At 46.6% G+C, this 22,563-nt stretch overlaps 1 protein-coding gene across 1 annotated transcript in view; it reads left to right on the top strand.

Annotated features, from left to right (window-relative positions):
• The window catches only part of CMTM4 (CKLF like MARVEL transmembrane domain containing 4), a 68,094-nt gene extending 45,588 nt beyond the window's left edge, over window positions 1-22,506 (top strand). The window contains exons 2-4 of the mRNA XM_059999901.1: window positions 6,435-6,611; window positions 13,557-13,655; window positions 14,734-22,506. Of these exons, the coding sequence (XP_059855884.1) occupies window positions 6,435-6,611; window positions 13,557-13,655; window positions 14,734-14,898 (441 nt within the window). The 3' untranslated portion in view covers window positions 14,899-22,506. The remainder of the gene's footprint in view (window positions 1-6,434; window positions 6,612-13,556; window positions 13,656-14,733) is intronic.
• The last annotated feature ends 57 nt before the right edge of the window (window positions 22,507-22,563 follow it).

Genomic DNA, 22,563 nt, shown 5'->3' with positions numbered 1-22,563 from the left:
TAAGAGTGAGTGGCGTGGTAACATTCATCCTGTAAAAATTTGCAGTTTTGTACTAAATACCCAGGACCTGTTGTGCAAATTTAACATTGTGCCAAGGTGCCCTTCCTAGGTGGCATGAGCTGGATTATGCTGAAGTAACAAACAAACCTAAAATCTCCATGACTTAACCCAAGGGAGGTTTCCTTCTCCACTGTGTTACACACTCATCTCAGGTCAGTTGGGAGCTGGCTGCCCATCAGCCTTACTCGGAGGCCACCCCCACCAGGAGCACTGCAGGCTGGCGGGGGAGGGAGCGTGGTGAAATGGCTTACAGTTCCTGAAGGCTGCTGCCAGGAGTAACGTATCTTATCCACTCACCTTTGATTGCCCACAGTCAGAAGCAGAGCCAGGTTTTGAGAGGCTGGAGACTCATATGACTTTGGAGACCCACTCTAAGGAAAAAGATAGGAAATTAAAGATATAAAACTGGGTGCAATAATGACTATTTAAGAATGAGAGGCATACAAAATTACAAATTCTAAAAGTGTTTTCTTTCTGTTTTTACTTTTGGCCTCCACTAAGATCGATGGTATTTGAATTTTAGTATGATCAGTTAATTCTGAAAAAGTAGACAAAATCGATCTGAAAGGGGTACACAAGAACAACTCAAGTTTTAGTTTGCCACTCCATTGTATTGAGCACCATCATTACACAATCAATATACCCTTACACTGCATACATCAACTTATTGATGAATGTGTGTAAGAGGTTGTCATTGGAACATTTGTTTCTTCAGGCTATTTCCATTCGTTGGAGGCAACTTTGTGTGCCATTTTATTGGGGACTGTCAGACTTTATCAGTTCAAGATTTGTCAGGTACTTTATGATGTGATCTGATACATGGGGATGCATAAATTGTAATAATCTCCCACATATATGTAGTTGCTCTTTATAGTATCACTGCTGGAATTTCTTCTTTTAATGTGTTTTTTTTTTTTTTTTTTCTTTTGGCCGCATCGCATGGCTTGTGGGATCTAAGTTCCCCAACCAGGGATTGAACTCAGACCCTCGGCAGTGAGATTGCGGAGTCCTAACCACTGGACCACCAGGGAATTCCCTGAACCCCAGAATAATGATAGATTCTATTTCATGTGATTCCCACCGAAAAGGGAGGAAAGGTATATAGTGTGTTTATAATTGCATACTCTGCATTATTGGATATATTCCTGATAGGGCACAACTTCCATTTAGGCACCAATGAAAACAGAATTGTCCACTTACTGTTTTGGGCGTTTGATGATCTGAAGAATTCTCCTTCTAAAGAATGCTAACTTCTGGCTCCATATGTTTCAAACCCCATTCCCCCTTCACCACCCACACTTTTAGTTTGGTACTGTCAGGCACATTGATCTTGTGAATTTTAGCACCTTTTTCTTCCTCATGATGTCAGATCAGAGGGAAGGCTAACAATAGCCGTACATGAAAGTGACCACCAAACCCAAACTCACCGTCTCTCTCACTCAGCTTCCAGTTAGCCGGGACTTTCCTGGTGGTCCAGTGGTAAAGAATCCGCCTTACAGTGCAGGGGACGTGCGTTTGATCCCTGGTCGGGGACTCAGACAGCACATGTCTCGGGGCAACTAAACTCGCGTGCTGCAACTACTGAGCTCTGGTGCCTCAACTAGAGCCCGCGTTCTGCAAATACAGAGGCCATGCACTGTGGAACCTGTGCGCTGCAACTACAGAGCCCACACGCCCTGGAGCCTGTGTGCCACGACTAGAGAAGAGAAAATTTGCATGCCACAACTGGAGAGAAGCCCGTGTGCCGCAGTGAAAGATCCTGCCTGCCTCAACAAGGAGCCCGCATGCCGTAACTAAGAACCGACACAGCCAAAAAATAAATAATAATTTTTTAAAAATCCTAAACCCCCAAAACTTCCAGTTTGCTGAATCCCCAAAACGCCCACTGTTACTCCATCACCACCTGGGAAAAGGAGTTGTGATGGATGGGATGTTGGAGCATAAGCTTCATCATCTTGAGAGTAAATCTGCCCCAGGAAACTCAGCACAAATCTCCAACCCTACAGTGTGCCCTGAGGGAGGGGAACGGGATGTACTGTGAACCATGCTATTATTAACACAGCTCTTCAGAAGGGTCCTGGTGGTTTTCACTCCTACCACTGGTAACAGGGGGGTTATGAATTTTTTTAAAGTTTTATGTTACCTTAATCAGCCAGCTATGTCCCCCCCATCCCCCGCTTTTTGATGTTGCCAATCATAATTAGCCATAGTTGTGGAAATCTGACAATGTTTTAGTATCAGTTTACTTATCAACTGTGCAAATATTTGCTCCTGGTCAGTTGGTAGATGCTACACGGAAAGGGCTCTCTTCAAGGGCACACCCGTGATCTCCCGATTAGCAACTGCAATAGCTATTCCTTATTTACATCTTTTTGAACATCTCTGTGCAATTTTCCTTGTGTATTTGTCTACTGCAGAATTGTTATAAGTTGAATTACTTTTGATTCTTTAGGTGCTTTGAAGTTGTTGGCTTCCAGTATAACTTTGAGTCCCTATTTCTCCCTCCCTCCCTCCCTCCCTCCCTCCCTCCCTCCCTCCCTCCTTCCCTCCTTCCCTCCTTCCCTCCTTCCCTCCTTCCTTCCTTCCCCATGCCACGTGGCTTGTGGGATCATAGTTCCCCAACCAGGGATTGAATCCAGGCCCTCAGCAGTGAGAGCATGGAGTCCTAACCACTGAGCCACCAGGGAATTCCCCCAGTCCTTATTTTCTTATTGGCCAATTGATAGGTTTTGCTTCAGCAGTGATTGTTAGATTTCAATGTGCTGGAAGAAATTTGATTTGCTGTGCCAAAGTGCAGGCAAATAAAAAGTATACTGCTTACTAGAACTTATGGTCAATTCATCTATGACAAAGGGGGCAAGAATATACAATGGAGAAAAGACAGTCTCTTCAATAAGTGATGCTGGGAAAACTGGACAGCTACATGTAAAAGAATGAAATTAGAACACTCCCTAACACCATACACAAAAATAAACTCAAAATGGATTAGAGACCTAAATGTAAGACTGGACACTATAAAACTCTTAGAGGAAAACATAGGCAGAACACTCTTGACACTTATATGTGGAATCTAAAATATGACACAAGTAAACTTATCTATGAAACAGAAACAGACTCACAGACATAGAGAACAGACTTGTGGTTGCCAAGGGGGAGTGGGGGATAGGGGAGGGATGGACTGGGAGTTTGGGATTAGTAGATGCAAACTATTATATATAGAATGGATAAACAACAAGGTTCTACTGTTTAGCACAGGGAAATATATGTATAACTGAATCACTTTGCCAGTAGAAATCAGTACATTATCAACTATACTTCAATATAATAAATTTTATAAAAAGTGTACAGCTTATTAATTACAAACCACCTAATTACCTATCAGTGGGGGATTGATTAAATTATTGTATGTATATAGTTGTGCATATGTATATATTTATGTATCTGTATCTTTATACATGGGAATACTTGTGATATTGTGGTTTATAATAATGAAATATATGTTTCGTCTTCATTCCATTTCTGGTACAGAGCTCTTAAAACCCTTGGAATTTCCTAAGTGATAAGAGGTGTTTGATAATGATATTCTTTTTTTTTTTTTTTTAATTTTTGGCTGCATTGGGTCTTTGTTGCTGCATGTGGGCTTTCTCTAGTTGTGGCGAGCAGGGGCTTCTCTTGTTGCGGAGCATAGGCTCTAGGCGCATGGGCTCAGTAGTTGTGTCTCCTGGGCTCTAGAGCGCAGGCTCAGTAGTTGTGGTGCACGGGCTTAGTTGCTCCGCAGCATGTGGATCTTCCTGGACCTGGGATTGAACCTGTGTCCCCTGCATTGGCAGGCAGATTCTTAACCACTGTGCGACCAGGGAAGTCCCCTATTTTTGATATTCTTAACAGATCCCTTCCAGCCACACCTGAGTTTGTGTTAATGAGATGACTTTTGGAAAGCTCCTAAGGATGGGGGCTGGTTGCCAGGGGAACCAACCAGGTGATGAGAGGGTTGGAACTTTCAACCTTAGCCACTGACCTCTGAAAAGGGGAGGGGCTCCAGATTAAGCTCTGTGAAAAGTCTTGAACTCGAGGATTGATCTTCCAGGTTGGTGAACCAAAAACGCATCCAGGTGATGGGGGGCGGGGTGTGCACTCCAAACTCCAAGGGGACGGAAGTTCCTGTGTTTGAGACCCTTCTGGACCTTGCCCTGTGTATCTCTTCATCTGGCTCTTCAGTCGTATACTTTAATATCCTTTGTAATAAATCTAGAACCTTCTTAGACCTTCCGTGGTCACTCTGCCTAAAATTTCGAACACCCTTGCCTGGTTACACTTCATTCTCCTTCCCTGCTTTGATTTTTCTTCTTTGTATTTATCACTGTGTAACATGCTACATTATTAATCTACTTTTTAAAAACGCCTTCATTAGCATATGAGCTAGAGAGCAGGGAATTTTGTCTGTATTTATTGAATTGCCTATTGGATTTGCATATTCTTGAAACCATTTTAATTTTAATATTTAAGAATGTAGATGTTACCTTCCCACACAAATACGGTTGAAGTTAGCATACCAGAGACATTTGTAACTCTATACTGATGTGTGTTATTTCTTGCCCAAGATTACTAGGTCCAATTACAGGGGTAAAAAAAAAAGAAAGAGAAATTTTTTTAGGAGTTTCCCTTATATGAACTCTTTCTTTGTGAATTGATTGCAAGTCAGGCATGTAATTCAGATTGAGAATGAAAGTGTCTGGTTCTGTAGAGAATTATAAGGAGAGCCATTAGGAGAAGCACAAAGTATGCTGTAAGGCCCATAATTGTTACGTATTGACTTAGAATAGAAATATGGAAAGACCACATATTGTTAGAAAGGCATGGAAAAAGCAGAGCCTCCCTTCCTTTCATGTGGAGACTGACAAGTCCGTCAGGAATTGTTGGGGTGGGTTTGAAGAGGCTCCCCGGGCCCCCATTCGCTGGCTTTGTGCAGGTTAGTGAGCTTGGTGCCTTGGGAGTGGAGGGAGATGGACTGGCCCCTACCCTCAAAGAGCTCAGGAGGCAGAGAGATCCATGGTGGCAAGTGTGATAGATGGAATGCAACCACAGACGTGCAAGCTTTCCTGGGAGAGGGTAGGATCAGTCACGTCTGGCGGGGAGAGGTGCAATCAGGAAGGGCATGGGGAAGATGTGAGCTGAGCGTGGCACTGAAAGGCATGAGTGGGACTCCTGGAGGTGGAGAAGGGCCCCAGAGCAGCCTGTGCCTCCTATGCTTCCCACACTTCTGTCATCTAGGGTTGTTGTCCAAAAAGCAGACTGTGACTCTGGAGGTCAAGGAGGGGAGGCAGAGATTCTGCATTTCTAACAAGCTCCCTGGTGATGCTGACGTTGCTGGTTCTAAGGACAAATCTGGAACCATAGAGCTGCCTGCCTGTGCTTCCTTGACTTTTGGGGAGGTCCGGCCTGGAAGCTCTGGCACAGGCTTGACAGATAGTGGGCGGCGAGGCGCTCGGTTGCGGAAGTGGGGTACAGACCAGGAGCCCAAGACTGGGCTGGTTTTAGGTGTAAGACCACCTGACTTTTCCTTGATCACAGGGCCACTAACTCAGCCCCTCTGCCGCCTCCTGTTCCTGAAATCTCCCTTTGAAACTGGTGATTTCCATTGATACCTGTTTGCTTTCATGATCTCTCATCGCTTGGGACATACTGCTAGAGTGTTACTTTGGTCCTTCCGAAAGAAATTGATTCTATTGTTTGTAGATTTAAAATGTTTTTATAAACTGCCAGGCTGTCTCTTTATCATCAAGTCCAATGATAAACTTTTAAAAAGCATGGCTCATGAGTTAATTAGGTGGGCCTTATTTTGGGGTGGGACTTCTAAATGGGGGAAGGAGGTTATACAAATCCTTCTCCTAAAGCCATCAAGGGTCTCAGTCAGCCTGTGTGACCTCAGCTGAACCAGCAAGGTAGTTGCAGATCCCACCAGGACCCTGCTCTCTTGATGTTTGGCATCCTTGTGGTGGAGACTATACATGAGAAGCGTGTGTAGGCAGTGTCCACTTACTCGTGGCAGAGGCAGACTGAAACCACTGAGGGCATGTTCCTGTTTGCTTCCTCACGAGGAGCTGCACGGCACCAGCCTGGTGTCAGTGTCCTGTGGTGGGGCTTGGTTGTTCCCATGAGGAATCTGATCCTTTCATTAAGCCCCCTATACCTGTTCTTGGGTAAGAATTGGATCAGGTCACATCCCTGACCGTGATACTGCTGTCCCCAGGGGAAAAACTCCGGGGCTGTATGTGGCGGCGGTGGTTGAGTTTTATTTAAATGCTGCGGACATGTGTGTCCACAGATGTGTGCTGAACGTACACGTACATGTGTGTTTGTAATTTTCTTCCCAGATTTTGGCCCTGATCGCGTTCATCTGCATAGAGACCATCATGGAGTGCTCCCCGTGTGAAGGCCTCTACTTTTTTGAGTTTGTGAGCTGCAGTGCGTTTGTGGTGACTGGAGTCTTGCTGATTCTGTTCAGTCTCAACCTTCACATGAGGATCCCCCAGATCAACTGGAACCTGACAGTGAGTAGAAATCACGCTCTCAGATTAGGAAAGCATCGGGTACTGCACGGCTCCCAGGGAAAGCAGGAATCAGTCCATGGCATGTTTGGTTCCAGCTCTTTTTGATACTTAAATATTCCATTGTAATGCAACTGTGAAATTTTAAATTTCCTTACTGGGTTGAATAAAATGACTACAAAATTAATGGAATCTTCACTAATGATAGAAACATAACAATTATTCTGACCCCTTTAAAGATGTCATTTCGATTTTGGGGTCCTCTGAGAAGATTGGTTATGTTGATATTTATAGAATATGGGAAAGAGAACATGGAATTAATACGTTTGCATATTTTTCACACTGGACCCGAAAGCTGTTTGCAAAAATATTGATTCAGGAAGAATTGAAAATATGAATGAAATTGCCATTAACTTGTGAAACCTAGGAATATTATTAAATTCAAAGCAGCTGGGAGGTCCCAGACGGTTTGCTGGTTTGATCAGAGAGTCTTGAGGAAATGTGTCCTCTTCCCTCTGTGGTTTGGGGGTCTTAACTCTGTTTGACAGCCTTACCTTCTGACCGGCATAGGCATCTCAGGGCCGGTCACTCCCAGGCCCCTTTTCCTGGGCTTGTGTAACTTGTCCTTACTGTGCCAAACGGAAGAGGGAACTTCACAGCCCTCGGTTTTCTTGATATTTCTTTGCAGATCAGCACGTGCAGGAGCTCACAGGGAACCAGTTAGGGAGACACAGGCAAGCACTATCAGCTGCCTCTCCTTCTGTGCCTGGGGGTGGGTGGGGGGCTCTGAGACCACCTGCCCTCATGCAGGCTCCTCTCTTGGCGGCCGGTGCTGGGTGTATGCAGCACCGTGGGAAGTGTGGTCCGAGTGCAGGAGCCCAGGAGGAGGAGGCCTGGGCTGGTCACCTTGCCTGGTGGGGCCACTCCCATGGTGTTCATGTGGGGGACCAAGAGGAGATGGTTTTCCTGACAGAGTTCTCTCTGTGTTGTTCACACTCTTTTAGGAGGAAAAATAAAAAGACAATTGGACTAGAAAAGTTGTCAGTTGCAAACTCAGATGGTTTTGTCCCGGCATTGAAAACTAAGAAAAAAGCTCTAAAACCTCAAGATACTGGAGGCATTTTGTCAGTTTTTGGTGACAGATTTTAATGTCTCAGCTCTTTTTAAGATGAAGTCTGTGTTATCCATAAGAAAATGCTTACAGAGTTGTGCTCTAAACTGATAGTGTAATGAACAGGTAGCGCAAGAGAACCTCACAAACCGCCCCCACCAACTCACACACAGGCTCCATGGGGGCAAGGGCATTGTTGTGGGGCAAGGTACGTTGGAAACCCAGGTCCCCGGGAGTTTCTAAGGCCACAATAAATACTTTCTGAGGGAGGGGCTGGACCGGGCTGTGAATGAAACCATGCTGGAGATCCTGTTTGACAAAGAAGCAGCTGCTAGGATGGTTAAGATCCAGGGGTGGGACTTCCGTGGCGGTCCAGTGGTTAAGAATCCGCCTTCTAATGCAGAGGACGCAGGTTTGATCCCTGGTTGGGGAACTAAGATCCCACATGCTGCGGGGCAAGAGCCCGAATGCTGCAACTAAGACCCGATGCAGCCAAAAAAAAAAAAAAATCAAAAAACCCCACTGACTTTAAGTTAGGCCAACCTGTCTGCATTCAAGTCCAAGGTGGATCTTAAGAGCTGGGTATGACCCTGGGCAAGTCACTTAGAGCCCCAAGTTGAGATGATAATATTTTTCTTACAGGGCTGTTTTAAGAATGAAATGAGACAGTGTGTATATAGGCTCCAAAGCAGTGGGTGCTGTTGCCAGTATGAGAAATATTAACCTTACTGTGAGTCAGAGGCCCTTGGTGTCTGTCAGCCACATCATTCTCCTGTAAACTTCCACCAGCTTTGACTTCACTCCCTTAATTCTGTCTTACCTACTTATTTGACAGCCATAAATCTGTTAGAAGACTTTATACTTCACTATATTATATAACATAGGCATTTATAACCATTAGCTTGTAATAATTTATAATGGAGTGTAATCTGCAAAAATACTGAATCACTGTACTGTACACCTGAAACTAATATAATATTGTAAATCAACTACATTTCAATTTAAAAAAAAAGGATCACTGGGAATTCCCTGGCAGTCCAGTGGTTAGGACTCTGCGCTTTCACTGCCACGAGCCCAGGTTCAATTCCTAGTTGGGGAACTAAGATTCCACAAGCTGTGTGGCGCAGCCAAAAAAATAATCAGTTAGTTAGGTAATTAATTAATTAAAAAAGGATCACAGATCACCATAACAACAGCAAAAAAGACTTCATACTTCAGATTTCTGACTAATTCATACTGGCCTTTATCTTATCTCCAGAAATACCTATTTGTTGAGCTTTCTGAAATCCTGATTTTTCTATTTTAACCGTGAAAGACTTTCACTGGTTGACAACCACATTTTTGGGGTTATATCGAAGTGCATCTTTTTCACTGGAAAGTTAACATCCCTCCTGTCCTTTCGGATGGTGTTGGCTAGGGCCGATGACCGGGTGGTGATGTGGTCACTTGAGAACACTTTCTGTCCTTTGGGATCCTTTGCAGGATTTCCACCCTTTTAGAGCAGGTGAAGGTGTCTGCTTATCCAACAAAAGAGTATGTAAGTTTCATGGACTCGAGGAGATGGTACTTACTGATGGGAGCCCAGGTCATCTGTTCTCAGGGACGGGAGCAAAAGTGATTTCTTAGAGCTGATCCGGCTGGAATCATCACAGTGGGTTGGCCTTGGGTGTGTGTGTTTCCCTAACAAGGTGGTAGGAGTATTCTTGACCCCAAGAGAGCCAGTTGATGAGTGACGTAGGGTGTGATTGGTATAGATTTAGAAAACTGGGCCATTTTGGGAGATAAGTTGACTCACATATGCATGAAAAATGGTACATAAGGAGGACAATGCAAAGTATGTATTTTATACAAGCATTATTTGATGTAATCAGAAAGAGTGTGTTAATATCAGCTTGTTTTTTTGTTTGTTTTTTTTAGTGACTCTATGGGACTTATTCTGTGATGTGTGTTTTTCTCTGTATATTGGGAGCTCACAGGCCCATGTGTTCTACCTGTGTTCACCTTGATTGGTGCCCCTGGCCTCCTCTGCCACCCCGTCCCTCTCTCCTTCCATCCTCTTCCTACCATTGACCCCGGGCGCTCCCACTCTCCTTAGCCGGCACTCAGAGCCCTCAAGCCCTGTAAGCGCAGCCAAACTTTTTAAAGCAGACGGAGGTCCGCACACGCCTTCTCTACTTCGCTGCTTCCTGATGTCTTATCTCAGCGTTTATCGTCAAATACAGCATATTCAGAAAAACTTGTAAAAGTAAATGTACCGTTTAGTGAAGAATGATAAAAGACTGCGGCCATAACATGGGTCAACAGATAGGATGGTGTCAGCACCCCAAAAAGCCTTCCCTGTGTCCTTCCCGAACAGGAGGATTGCCTCTTCCCCTCCCCCATCCACTCCCCTGACTTTGTCCTTGAAAGTCCTCTGGTCAGCATCACTGGGGGCCTCTGTTCTCCTGGATCCTATGGTTGTTCCCCAGCCCTCCCCGCCGCCCCCAACCGTTTCAGCGCCGGAATACGCTCAGCTCAGTCCCTCCTGCCCTACTCTCTCCTCTTGCCTCTGATGACACCACAATCTCAGTCTCTCTTCTTTCTCTTTGGTGTTCCTTCTTAGTGGCCTCTGTGGCCCCTGCTCCTCCCACAGATGTCTCCCGACCTGAGAACCCAGGCTGGGTGCTGTGGTGAGTTGAGAACAGTCCCCCAGAAGGGCCACTTGCAGAGTTCTGAGGCTTTCGCCACGACTCATTGGGTACTGTTTTCTGACACCACTTTTGACACCAAGTATGTGGTTTTTTCTGACACCAAATCTGTGTAGTTTTTCCACACCGAGTACTTCTCTAATTCCAAGACCAACTGGGTGTCCAGCAATTCAATTCGGTTCTGACACTAACTCCCAGAGTTAGTGCAGACCCCACAGGTTAAAGGGCTCAGTCCCGTGAGACTGCCCCCGACACAGATGGGGTCCCAGGTGACCTGCACTTCTGCTTGGCCAGCTGCAGATTCAGGAGTTCCCACAAGCCCCTCCTCAGGTTCGATAATTTTCTAGAACAACTTAAAGAACTTGGAAAAGTGCTTTATTTATGATTTCTGGCTTGTTCTAAAGGATACAACTCAGGAGTAGCCAAAAGGAAGAGATGCATAGGGCAGGGTCCAGAGGAGTCTCTGTCCCCATGGAGTTGGGGGGCAGCACCCTCTTGGCACGTGGAACCCCGTCACGTCATTCAGGCTTTTATGGAGATTTCATTACGTAGGCGTGGTTGATTAAAATCTTTGGCCATTTGGAGGTTGAACTCAATCTCCAGCCCCTCTCCCGCCCACAGGGGCTGTGGAGCTGAAAGTTCCAACACTCTAATCACCTGGCTGGTTTTTCTGATAACCAACCCCCATCAGAAATTATCTAGGGGCTTGAGAGTCACTTCATTAGCATAAACTCAGGGACAGTTGAAAGGGCCTCGTTAAGAATGACAAAAGATGGGGCTTCCCTGGTGGGCGGTGGTTGAGAGTCTGCCTGGGGGTCATGGGTTTGAGCTCTAGTCTGGGAGGATCCCACATGCCACGGAGCACCTGGGCCTGTGAGCCACAACTACTGAGCCTGTGCGTCTGGAACCTGTGCTCCACAACAAGAGAGGCCGCGGTAGTGAGAGGCCCGCGCACCGCGACGAAGAGTGGCCCCCGCTTGCCGCAACTAGAGAAAGCCCTCGCACAGAAATGAAGACCCAACACAGCCAAAAGTAAATTAAAAAAAAAAAAAAAAAAAGAATGACGAAAGACACTCCTATCACTCAGGAAATTCCAAGGAATCTGGGACAAAGACCAAATATATATTTTTCATTATGTCAAACTCATCCTTTCTAGGGCTCAATTTCCTCATCTCTAAAGGCCCTTTATTATAGGTATTTTGGATGGTAATTAGGTTAGGGCTCAGTGAGACACTGGGAGTTATATGCTTCGCACAGTGGGCTCTCTGTAGATGGTAGCTGCCCCTGTCATCAGTACTACGATCATCCCTTTGATACTGGGGCCATCTGAGCACAAGTCAGTGCACTGTATGGTCCGAGTGGTTGTAAACTTCTTCTCTTGTCCATGTGTAGGGCTGACTCGAGCTAACCACAGAGCCCAGTGGTATTGAACACCTGCTTTGGGCCAGGTTTTGGGAACTGAAAGCGCAGGGTAGGTAGATGCCACTCTACTGTGGTATGTGTGCTCTGGGTGATCCCGTTTGGTGTGAGGCCTGGGAGAACACAATGGATTCCTCGGGGCAGGGGGCCTGGAGCAGGTCAGTCAGGGAAATTCGGAGAAAACGCCAGATTCCAGCTGAGCCTTGAGGGATGAACAGGTGCTCGCTGGGCACAGAGTATGGAAGGGTGGGATACGTTGTAGGATGGCCCACTGTCTAGGATTGGATCAGGGTCATAGACTCAGGGTCCCCTGGGGCTGCGCATGTGGCGGAAATGGGCAAGTGAGAAGATGGGCCAGGGGTCTGGGAGACGGAGAGGTTGTTCTCCTACTCAGTCACAGCCAATTGTGTTACTTCATGGGCCTTCAGGACAGTTTTTCAAGAGCAGCTGAAAGATGGATTTTGTTTGTTTTTTTTAGAAGTTTATTATGTGCAGTCTTCTGATGTTTAAATGCTGGCTTGTTCAAATCTATTTTGAACAGTGTACAAGTCAAACCTCTCTGTGGGCCGGATCCCGATGATCAGTTATTGGAGTTACTTCGGCTCCCACCTGTGCTTATTGGTGTGTTAATGAAGGAGAGACCAGAAAGCATGTGTGTGTGAGGGTGCCCTTCCTCCTCATCTCCTGGCCTAAGAAGGGGCTGCAACCTTGGGTGTTCTGGGCCCCCCCACCCCAGGAAGCAATTTGGCTGGGTGTGAGACTGCAGGGAGGGGAGCTACCACAGCGGCAGACATGAAGCACGTGACCGATGAGTACATGCCCCATTAAAAGCATTAAAACAAACAAAACCAAAAAGCACCAGTGTTGACTAAACCCAACCCATCCCCAAATCCACATCTGAAGGCATGCCTGTGTCTGCTCCCTAATACGAAGGGTGAATCTACAAGCCTTAATTTTGTTTCATGGCCAAGGAACTCAAGATATTGATGCTGACTAACTTTTGCAGTATTCCAGTTTTAAGCCTTTTAAACTGTGCAAGTAGTAAGTGTTTGTTATAGAAAAAGTGGAAGATACAGATAATAAAGGAAAAATAAAATCATGTGATGACCCAAGAGAAATGAAAACATATGTCTACATAAAAGCTTGTAAGTGGGCTTCCCTGGTGGCGCAGTGGTTGAGAATCTGCCTGCTAATGCAGGGGACACGGGTTCATGCCCTGGTCTGGGAGGATCCCACATGCCACGGAGCAACTAGGCCTGTGAGCCACAACTACTGAGCCTGCGCATCTGGAGCCTGTGCTCCGCAACAAGAGAGGCCGCCATAGTGAGAGGCCCGCGCACCGCGATGAAGAGTGGCCCCTGCTTGCCACACCTAGAGAAAGCCCTCGCACAGAAACGAAGACCCAACACAGCAAAAATAAATTAATTAATTAATAAACTCCTACCCCCAACATCATCTAAAAAAACATAAAAAATAAAAAAAGAAATGGTAACATGACGTGGTTGGTTAAAATGTGGATTTTGCTGTGGTGATATATCAAATAGCATCATTAACTGTTATCCTCTTTGCCTTCCTCTGTGTGACCAATACCCGTGGGCCATCAAGACTAAAATATGGAGGCAGCAGAGAGGCGGGGTGTTGTGCTTTTTATTTTGAAAGTTCTTCAGTTGCGTTTAGGGCAAGGCATGAAATGCTTCTTTTCAAGTGATTTTATTTTGTCTTATTCTTTAGGATTTGGTCAACACTGGACTCAGCACTTTCTTTTTCTTTATTGCTTCCATTGTACTGGCTGCTTTAAACCACAAAACCGGAGCAGAAATTGCTGCCGTGGTAAGTGAACTCAACGGGTTGAAACAGGGCTGATTTGTACACTTTCTGTGCCTTGCTCCTCTGGTCCCCTGGCCTGTGTCCTACTCCTTCTCCTTTAGCTTTTTCTTTGCTAATGATACTGTTACTGGGCCAACGGAGGTCCCAGTTCCTTCAGTGCTGCGGTTCTTAAAGTGTGGTCCCTGGAACAGCAGCCTCAGCATCACCCGAGAACGTGTTAGAAATGCCCTTCTCGGCCTCCCCCAGAGCTGCCGAGTCAGAAACGTGTTTTAGCAAGCTCTCAGATGCACACTCAGGTTTGCGAACTCCTGCTTTAGTCTCTTCCCAGTGGAGCCCTGGATGTCTGTTAGTGGTGTTGCTTTTAAGGGCCTTCCCTGCCGAGATGGGGTGTTAATGAAGCAGATGCCTGCCGTCGGGGTGGGGTTGGGGAGGATGGGGCCAGACAATGAAAGAGTTTCTCCCTCTGTGTTCTGCATTTCCTTATTGTTCTGTATTTGCAAAGAATATGTAGCACTTTTGTAATTGGGGGGGGGGGGATGGTTAAAAGGTTTATTAAAAATGCTAAACTGTTAGCTCTCCAAGGTTTTAGTCAGTAGATTCATCAGTCATTATCTTATCATTAAAACTCCACTGCTTCTCAGCCTGGAGCTGCCCACCCAGAGCTGCCCAGGTGAGTGGCAGCTGGATAGCAGGTGGGGGCTGGGGGCTGTGATTTGGAACGTCAGGTCTTGCGGTTTGATTTGGGGCTCACACAGCGAGACCCTGATTTTTCATCTCATGGTGTTTCATCTACATTGTATTTTCCTCCGAGTACCAGTGTCATGAAGGTCTGTGAAAGAGGCACTTCTGTTTCCTTGTAGAACCACTTCTGCTGGAGACTAATTGCTTTAAAAGAGACCTTAGCCTGCCTTTCTGTGGGTCACACGACTATGAACTTGGCCATGACAAGCTGAACATTCAGCGGGGCTGCGTGTTGGGGTTAGAGCTGGGAGAGCTGCTGCAGCTCGGCTCATTGTAAGCTGCCCAGAGACCCCTCAGACGGCTGACGTGCCCATGGACTAACTGGGTTTGTGTCTCGTAGATATTTGGCTTCTTGGCAACTGCGGCGCACGCGGTGAGCGCGTTCCTGGCCGCGCAAAAGTGGAGAGTCAGCCTCCGCCAGCAGAGCGCCAGTGACTACATCCGCGCCCGCACGGAGTCCAGAGACGTGGACAGCCGGCCCGAGATCCAGCGCCTGGACACGTGAGGACGCGCCAGAGTCCTCTTCCCTCTGCTCCTCGTGCCCGTCCTTTCAATCACGTTTTTCTGTCCCTCATCACGTCAGATTTTCATGTGACTAAGTTGAATTTTGTCCTCCTCGGTAAAAGTTCATTTTGGGAAAGGGTTTTCACAGTGGCCCTCGTGGCGGGTGCCTGAGGCAGGGAGTCCCGTGCCCAGCTGTTCAGAAAGAGGTGGGTGGGACAGGTCCCCAGATCCTCTGGTTTGGTGGCCCTGGGAGCCGCTGGCCTCACAGGCTGCCATGTCCACTTCACTGTCCCTGAGCACAGGCTTCACGTCTGACTCTGAGCCACCTGTCATATGTATTTGTGACAAGTCAGGACTTTGGATTAAATGGGGGCTGCTAGGAGTGGGGGGCGGAAATCAAGGAATGAAGGTACATGGTTGGAACAGTCGGTGAGCAGTGATTCCGGGGCAGCTCCCATAGCTGCCCCAGGTCAGCTTTAGTCTCGCTGCCAGGATCCCCCTCTCCCCGTTGTTTTCCATGCCCGGGGCATCGAGACACCAGCACAAGCCTGGAAAGCCACGTGAGACACTGAGGGTCTTGGCGGTGGGTGTGCTGGCGGAGCTTTTCGCTGGGTCTGGGGTTTGAGGCGGGTGGGAGAAGCTGGCATCCTCTTGGCACAGCGCCGCGGCACTGCTGACCTGTGGGAGGGTCACCATTTGTTTCCTACCCTGCTGAGAAATCCCTTGATGCTTCCTCAAATGAATCACCTCCCTGAATCTCAGATTCTCCTCCAGGAATGTGGGGACCATCTTTTTTCCAGTTTCCTCCCTTTCCTGAATACTTTGAGGCTGGACTGCAGATTCTCTGTCATTTTACCTTCCCAGGTAAAAGCCATGAAAGAAATACAGTCCATTCCCCCAGCCCGAAACCTTGCCCATTTGCTGGCATCATGGACCACAGGTGGGGACACACCTCTGTTTTAGGGGTGTGCACTGATTTTCAAATGCCTGAGAAGAGTTCTAGAGTGATTCTGAGTAGATCTGTCTAGGATTTGAAAATACTTGAATCTGCACCATGACACACCCTTTCACTGATGTTTCAGAGGAACGGTCGTCCCTGTGCCTCAGGGTCGTAACCATGAATGTCGATCTTGGAATCTGTAGGGGAAAGTTCCAGTTATGTAAGGTTTTGAACTGATTCTCGATAAAGTGACGATTATTGTGGTGACTGAGTTAAATGAGCCCCTACGATGCTGTAGTTTTTTATTTTTTTTCTGTTGGAGACTAATTGTATCTTTTATGGAAAAATTGTTTTAACGTGTCAGGTTTTCACTCTGAACTGTTTTTAATGTTTACAAACCTCACTCTAGCTCTAATATTTTGTGTTTCTCCCTGACCGAGGAAAAAAACGCTTACTGCTGGTTGGAATATTTTGCATTAACGTGGAGAGTCCCCAGGATCTTGTCCTAGTGAGTGTTTACAGCTTCAGCAGCGTGCGGTGTAACGAGAGAGAGGGTCTGGGTCTGGGGGTGGGGCGAGCAGAGCCTGTGTGAGAAGTGTCCAGCTGTGCACACACGGCATCACGTTCTGCAGAGCAGAGCAGCGTCTGATTTCCCTGCGCGGGTGGATTGATCAGGTAGCGCTGCTTGCCTGGGGATTCCGCAGGAAACGGTACTGTGCTGTCTCTGAAGGGTCGGGGTTAGGGCTCCCTGAACTGAACATCCCATACAATCCCAGTTCTGCCGCAGTTCCTTTCCAGGACCGTGACCCAGGTCACCTGTTCAAACCCCTGGTGTGCTCAGGGGCCTTGGGCTGCAGGTGCAGACCCAGCTCATCAGGCGGTAATTCCCCTCCCTCTGTTCCCGCAGAGGGCAGCCAGGCCTGGTCACAGCGGGTCTGACGGAGCCCTCTTCCCGTGGATGTTGTGAGGCCGTACAAACCATGCTTCACAAACTCCATACCTATTATGTGTAGTGATTTTTGAGGAGATTATGACATCTGGATTTTATCTGTTCATTTTATATATTTATTTTGCATTTGTTGAGTGTATATGCTTAGTCAAAATGGGGCTTCTCTCCCTTTGAAAGTTCCATTTAAAAACAGGGTCACAAAGACTCAGCCTTGCATTAAATGGGGCCCACTTAGAAGGCCCACCCTGAACTGTATCAGAAACCTCCTGCTGGGACTTATGTTACTTGGCCTCAATAAAAAAGCCGCCTTTGAAGTGAGATTGAAAAATAGAAGACTGTTCAGGCAGGGTTGTTGCCCCAATTTTCCCAAGTCACTTCAGTAAAACCAGTTTATCATCTGGTTGAAAGGAGCCTATTGGCCTCCTGAGGATGTGTTGTCAGCTGCAAGGAACGGTTCTGAAGCCCATCGCAGTTGTAAACGCTGATAGATGATAAAAAGTGGTGACACCTTGTGCTATAGGCCACTTAGGAATTATTGAATAATTTGCATCTTAGTGTTAGAATCTTGGAATTATTTATTCCCCTGTAACTATTTAATGTCCTTTGTGCCATGAGACTCTCCCATGGTTTTTGTAAATATATTTCTTTATATTTAATAAGCTCCCACTACAACCAGAAGTGGCCAGGTATGCAAATTGGTGTGATGCAGAGTCATAAGTCCTGTCACGCGTGGCAGTGTGGTGAGAAGGAAGGAATATGGTTGTCCAGTGTGAATGGAAAGACGCCTGCATTTTCCGTATGTTGTCTGTGTGTACAAACAAGACAATCTAGATTTGGGGGGCTTAAAAGGACTGTTTTTTGCAGACTGAAGGAAGCTTATTTTTGCATTTAATAGTTCCAATATGGACCCATGTCAGTTTGGTTTGGGGCATTTTTGAGGCTGAGGCAATCTTAGTGTTTCTCAGTTTTCTGGTGGGATGATATTGGCTTTCATAGTTGGTGCCAGACTTGTGTATGTTTGAATTTGTTCCTGGAGACTGGATGGTTGAAACCCTCAAGCATTTGGTGGAAACTCTGGTGGTTTTAGATGGATGCAAACTCTGACGTCTTCAGAGAAAGTTTATCCTGGCATCAATTTGGTCGATGCGGTATTTTTTCTTTTCTCTGATTCTCCTTTAGCCTCCCTTCACACTGCTGAAGGCACGGGGTGGGGCGGGGGGAAGTACCTTTTCCCTTTCATACAGGGAGATTCTAATCACGAGAGCCTAAAGATACTTGTTGGCTCCATATAAAGCCAGGGAAAGACAAAGCCAGTTACAGATTAAAATCTCACAACAGAAGTTCCATTTAAAGCAAAGAAAATAGATTTTCACTCTACAGCAACAGTCGTCCAAGAGATTCCCTTTGTCCACAGAAAGGCAAGAATGTAGTAGCCTGCCCAGTCCCAATGGCCATGTCTTCCATGGCAACTTGAACCAAGATGCCAGCGTGGATGAAGCCCGGCCTGGCCCCAGGGAAGCCAAGGACACAGCCTGGTTCTGAGGGCTCGGCTCTGGAAGGTGGATGCCACCCCCTGCCCTTCGGGCACCATCACTGCCCTTTGGCTAAAGGCTCATGCCCATGGGCAGGCATGGAGTGTGTCCGACCCCACCCTGTGTCGGATGCTTCTGGAGAGAGCTTTGTGACTCAGTTGAAAACTTTCCTACTCTTTTAAAGTTTGCAGTTTCGTCTGCCTTTCTTCGAAGGTTTCTTAGTGATTCAATCTTGGGTTAAGCCACATGCGGCCTCTGAGGAGATGAAGCACTAACCCTTTTGTCTGCACGTGTATGTGAATTCTTGCTTGCAGCGAATGACCCTTGAATATCCCCTCCCAGTTTCATGTGTGTGTGGCCCAAGCTCACCTTTTCTTGTTGACTCGCATGTGCTGTTTGGGAAGAAACCCACGTGTTTAAGAGGCGGACCAAGTTCCTAATCTCGGGCTGTACAAGATGTTCTGTGGGTCGTTCTTAGAATCTGTCCTAACGGATGAATAAAGTGTGGAGACAACGTGCGGCCCCTGTAGTGATTCTGGGAGGCCATGACGACTGAAGTGGGTCCCGTTGTGCCATCCATGTTCAAAACAAAGCAACCATGAAGTCTTTGTGCCAGTGCCAGATTTTCATTTTCTCCACCTCTGGTTTACAGGAAAATATGACGTTACACAGGTAGCAAAAGGTGAAAACACCTTCTAGGCTGCTGCCGATTGACTGTCTCAAGTGAAATAAAAAGTTGCTTCCTGCTCCAGCGACTGCCATTAGCGTGTGAGGTCTCCAGACAGTTTTCTGGCTCCTAGTGAAGTTCGCAGAACTCAGGGGCTCCCTCTTATTTCATCAGCAACCATTCCCAGGACCAGCTAGGTGACAGCCGGTGAAGTGGGAGCAGGGGCGGGTCTGGGAGGGGAGAGGGAGGAGGGGGAGGCTCAGAATGTCTGCCGTGGGCCTGTCAAGAGCACTGGACGTGGTTACCCACCCAGGGTGCTTCCTGCCCTCTTTGGAAAAGCGAGGTCTTGTGTTCTGGAGCCCACCGGAGAGCAGGAGCCAGCGTGGGGAACAGCGTGCCTTGGCGCCGGGCTCTTGGCGTGAGTTTGGGGACTCACAGGTCTGGACAGGTGACTCGGATTCTGATTTGGGTGCCCCTCAGAGAGGACGCAGGCCTGACACCGCCTGCCGTGGCTTTGTAAACGCTCCTGGCTCTTTATGAAATCTCCTGTTTCTTCTCTTCTCAGCAGATATCTCTGAAATCATAACTGTCGGTTGAGAAGGTCATTTGAAATATCTGGCTCTTTACATTTCTTTTATTTAGAAACTGTCTCTGAAAGAAAATACCCTCGCTATCTGTTAGATCTAGAAGAATTTTCTTCTCAAAGTTGAATGTTTGTTTAACTTTTCTTCACGCCAGTAAATGGCATTCATATACTTTTAGGCTTGACACAGAGGGGTGGGTTCTGATATAGTTTCCCTTCGTTTGGTCTAGATTCTTTTTCCATTTGGATATAATTTCTCAACCTTGGGGATTTATTTTTTCCTTTCTAGTTTTGATTATTCTATAAACATAAAAGTAAAGAAAAAAAATTACCCGTAAGTCCGCTGAGTAAATCAGTGGCGACTTGCCTAGAATAAAGTTTAGTTTATGGGTCCTTGAATCGTCTCTCTTTTTCACAGGGTTAGTCTGTTGTCTAGTTTTTATGCCAAGACTTTAATTTGGGTGACTTGCTATCTAGACACCCTGGAGTGTTGTGTTTTCTTTGGGATGCATTCTACACAAGGCCGAGAGCCTTCATTAAGGGGTTAATAGCCTGGACTCTAGTGAGCTACATCAGAACTTTCATGGTTCTAATTTAGAGTAGGAACTTGTCTCAAATGACCTTAATCAGCTTTGTTGGTGGGATTAGGGAGAGGCCCAAAGTTTCTTTTCATAACTGCACCTCAGAGGAGAGAACGCGTGACACAATTGATCTGACAGTGGTTTGCACGGGTTTCAGTAGTAGCCTGGAACTATCCAATCTGAGTCGTCTTTGGAGGACACTGCTGAAACCCGGTAGGAAGCACCCCTTTTATCAGGAAAGCCACCTGAAGGGACGGTCAGGAAACGAGGACAGCATGGGGGCCTGGTGTCCACGCAGGCAGGGCCGGGTCTGTCTGCTTCCCTTCATGGGCCGTTTTGCTTTCCTGCATGTTCCAGAATGGTTTTGCAAGTTTCAACTCTGTTCTCCTTTCTGCAGATGTGAGGAAGGCAGATACTCAGTGCTTGGAGGGAGAACTGGCTGGTCCAAGGGTTCCTGGGGGAGCGGGAGGGCAGGATGCCTGTGCCGCCTCCCGGGACTGGCCCAGGCCGCTAAGGCCTCTCGCCTGCTTCCAACTGTCACTCCGTAACCCGTTTAAAACCGAGTTTTCAAATCCTGCCTCATGATGAAACTGACGTATGTGGATAAAACCAGTGCTTTTCATAACTTGATTCTGATGTAGTTTCCTCTAAAAGAATGCTAGGGGTCGAAACTATTTGTATATGTTGAAATTTGTAGGGGTTCAGGAACCCGTGGCAAAAACACTTAACTATTTATTACAGGTATGACTGTATTTTTTCTTTTCCCAAAGTAGGTAATTATGTCTTGTGTATTTTAAGACAAATAATAATCACTTCACCTTTGGTGCCTTCCGTGTGTCAGTCACATGAACACTCTTGTCAATCATGGAATTGAAGAAAAAAAAGATGTACATTTAGTTAAACAAGATAACACTATTTTTGTAGCATGATTTTAGATTTTGTCCTTTTAATATTGCTTCCAGCAATGTTGGTTTTGAGGTTTGGTCGTTTTCCCTTTAAACTTCATTATATATCTTAAAAAAGAAGAAAAAAAAAACCCCAACCCCCCGGCTTTTCCTGTCTTGTTTTCTGCTGCTTTCTCCCCAACATCTCGTTTCTGCTTATTTAAACAGTCTGAGAGTAAGAATATATTTCTGTGAAATAGTTATTAATCAGTATAACTGCATTTGGCATTTTTTAACCCCTTTTTCAGTTTGAACAGCCACTGCTCATCTCAAACAGTAAGAGGAAAGTGGTTCCATAAAAAAAGAACAGAACATTCTCGGTGCTCTGACTTCCCCTTCTTTGGGTCTAAAACGGTGAAAAAAGCCCTTTCTCTGGCTGGTGTCTGTCTTCCGGATCAGCTCAGGCCGCCGTCCTCCGCCTTGGCCAGCCTCCCTCTGCCCGCGTGAGACGTGCTGGGGGGCGGGGGGGGGGGGAAATCTCTGCTGGTCTCGGGCTCACCTTCCACTCGGATCTCAGATTGGTTTGTGGATGCCCTGGGTAGGTTCCGTGGCCCTTCCTGGTTTCCCGCCCAAACGTAATAGATCCCCTGCTGTGACAAGCTTGATGAAATTAAGACACAGAGGACGTGCCGGCTGCTCTTTTTGCTTTCCCACCCCTGCAGGACTGAGTTATGTCTGGTCAAGAAAAGTCTTGAGTAAACTCGCTGAGCCCATTTAAAATGAAGGAATGGATTTATTAAAACATACAACTGTAGCTTTTGTGTGTGTGTGCGTCGCTTTGAAGGGTCGGAATGTGTCATTTTCTAACAAAGGAAGTCGAGTCAGATGGCTGATAATTCCCATGTGATTACTCGGTACTTGGCCCAGTGATACTTGGGAGAGGGGCAATGTTAATTTAACAACTACTACACTTTGCTTCTTAAAAGTCTATTTCCTTTAACAGTGTAGACACAGCTGCGGGGCGACCTGAGGTGACGCCTGGTTGGCAAACTTTGGTTTACGCTGTTGGTAGGTCAGAGCTCCCATCCTGGCTTTTGAAGCTGGTGTGGATGCCCTGGGGTGGGCACCACCCGGCTCCCACAGGCTCCCACGTTTGACTCTATTCATTTGGAGTGGTTTGGGGGCCCCAAAGCCTTTGCTCCTGTTGGTTTGTCCCTGACAGCAGACAAAGCCTCGTGCTGCCCTCAGTTTTCCCTCTTTATTTCTTTTGAAGGACCAATTTTTCATGGTACTTGTCCTGATTGTTTTCATAGTGTTCAAATCTGTATTTTTGTATGTAGAGGGAAATAATTTTCTCAACACTAATCGCTAATAAATACTGTATTAAATTGTCATGAAGGAGTTCTTGTTTAATAAACGGACATGTAAAAACAGTGTCATCTCTTTCTTCGCTCTGCCTTGCCTCCCGCCCCTTCAAAGGCTGTGGCCCGGATCCTGAAACAGGCCCGTAGGGCGGGGGTTGAACACAGC

The sequence above is a fragment of the Delphinus delphis genome, chromosome 20, assembly GCF_949987515.2.
Source record: "Delphinus delphis chromosome 20, mDelDel1.2, whole genome shotgun sequence".
In the NCBI taxonomy this organism is placed as follows: domain Eukaryota; kingdom Metazoa; phylum Chordata; class Mammalia; order Artiodactyla; family Delphinidae; genus Delphinus; species Delphinus delphis.
The sequence above is the reverse complement of the archived record's forward strand: the minus strand, read 5'-3'. Positions and strand labels throughout refer to the sequence as shown.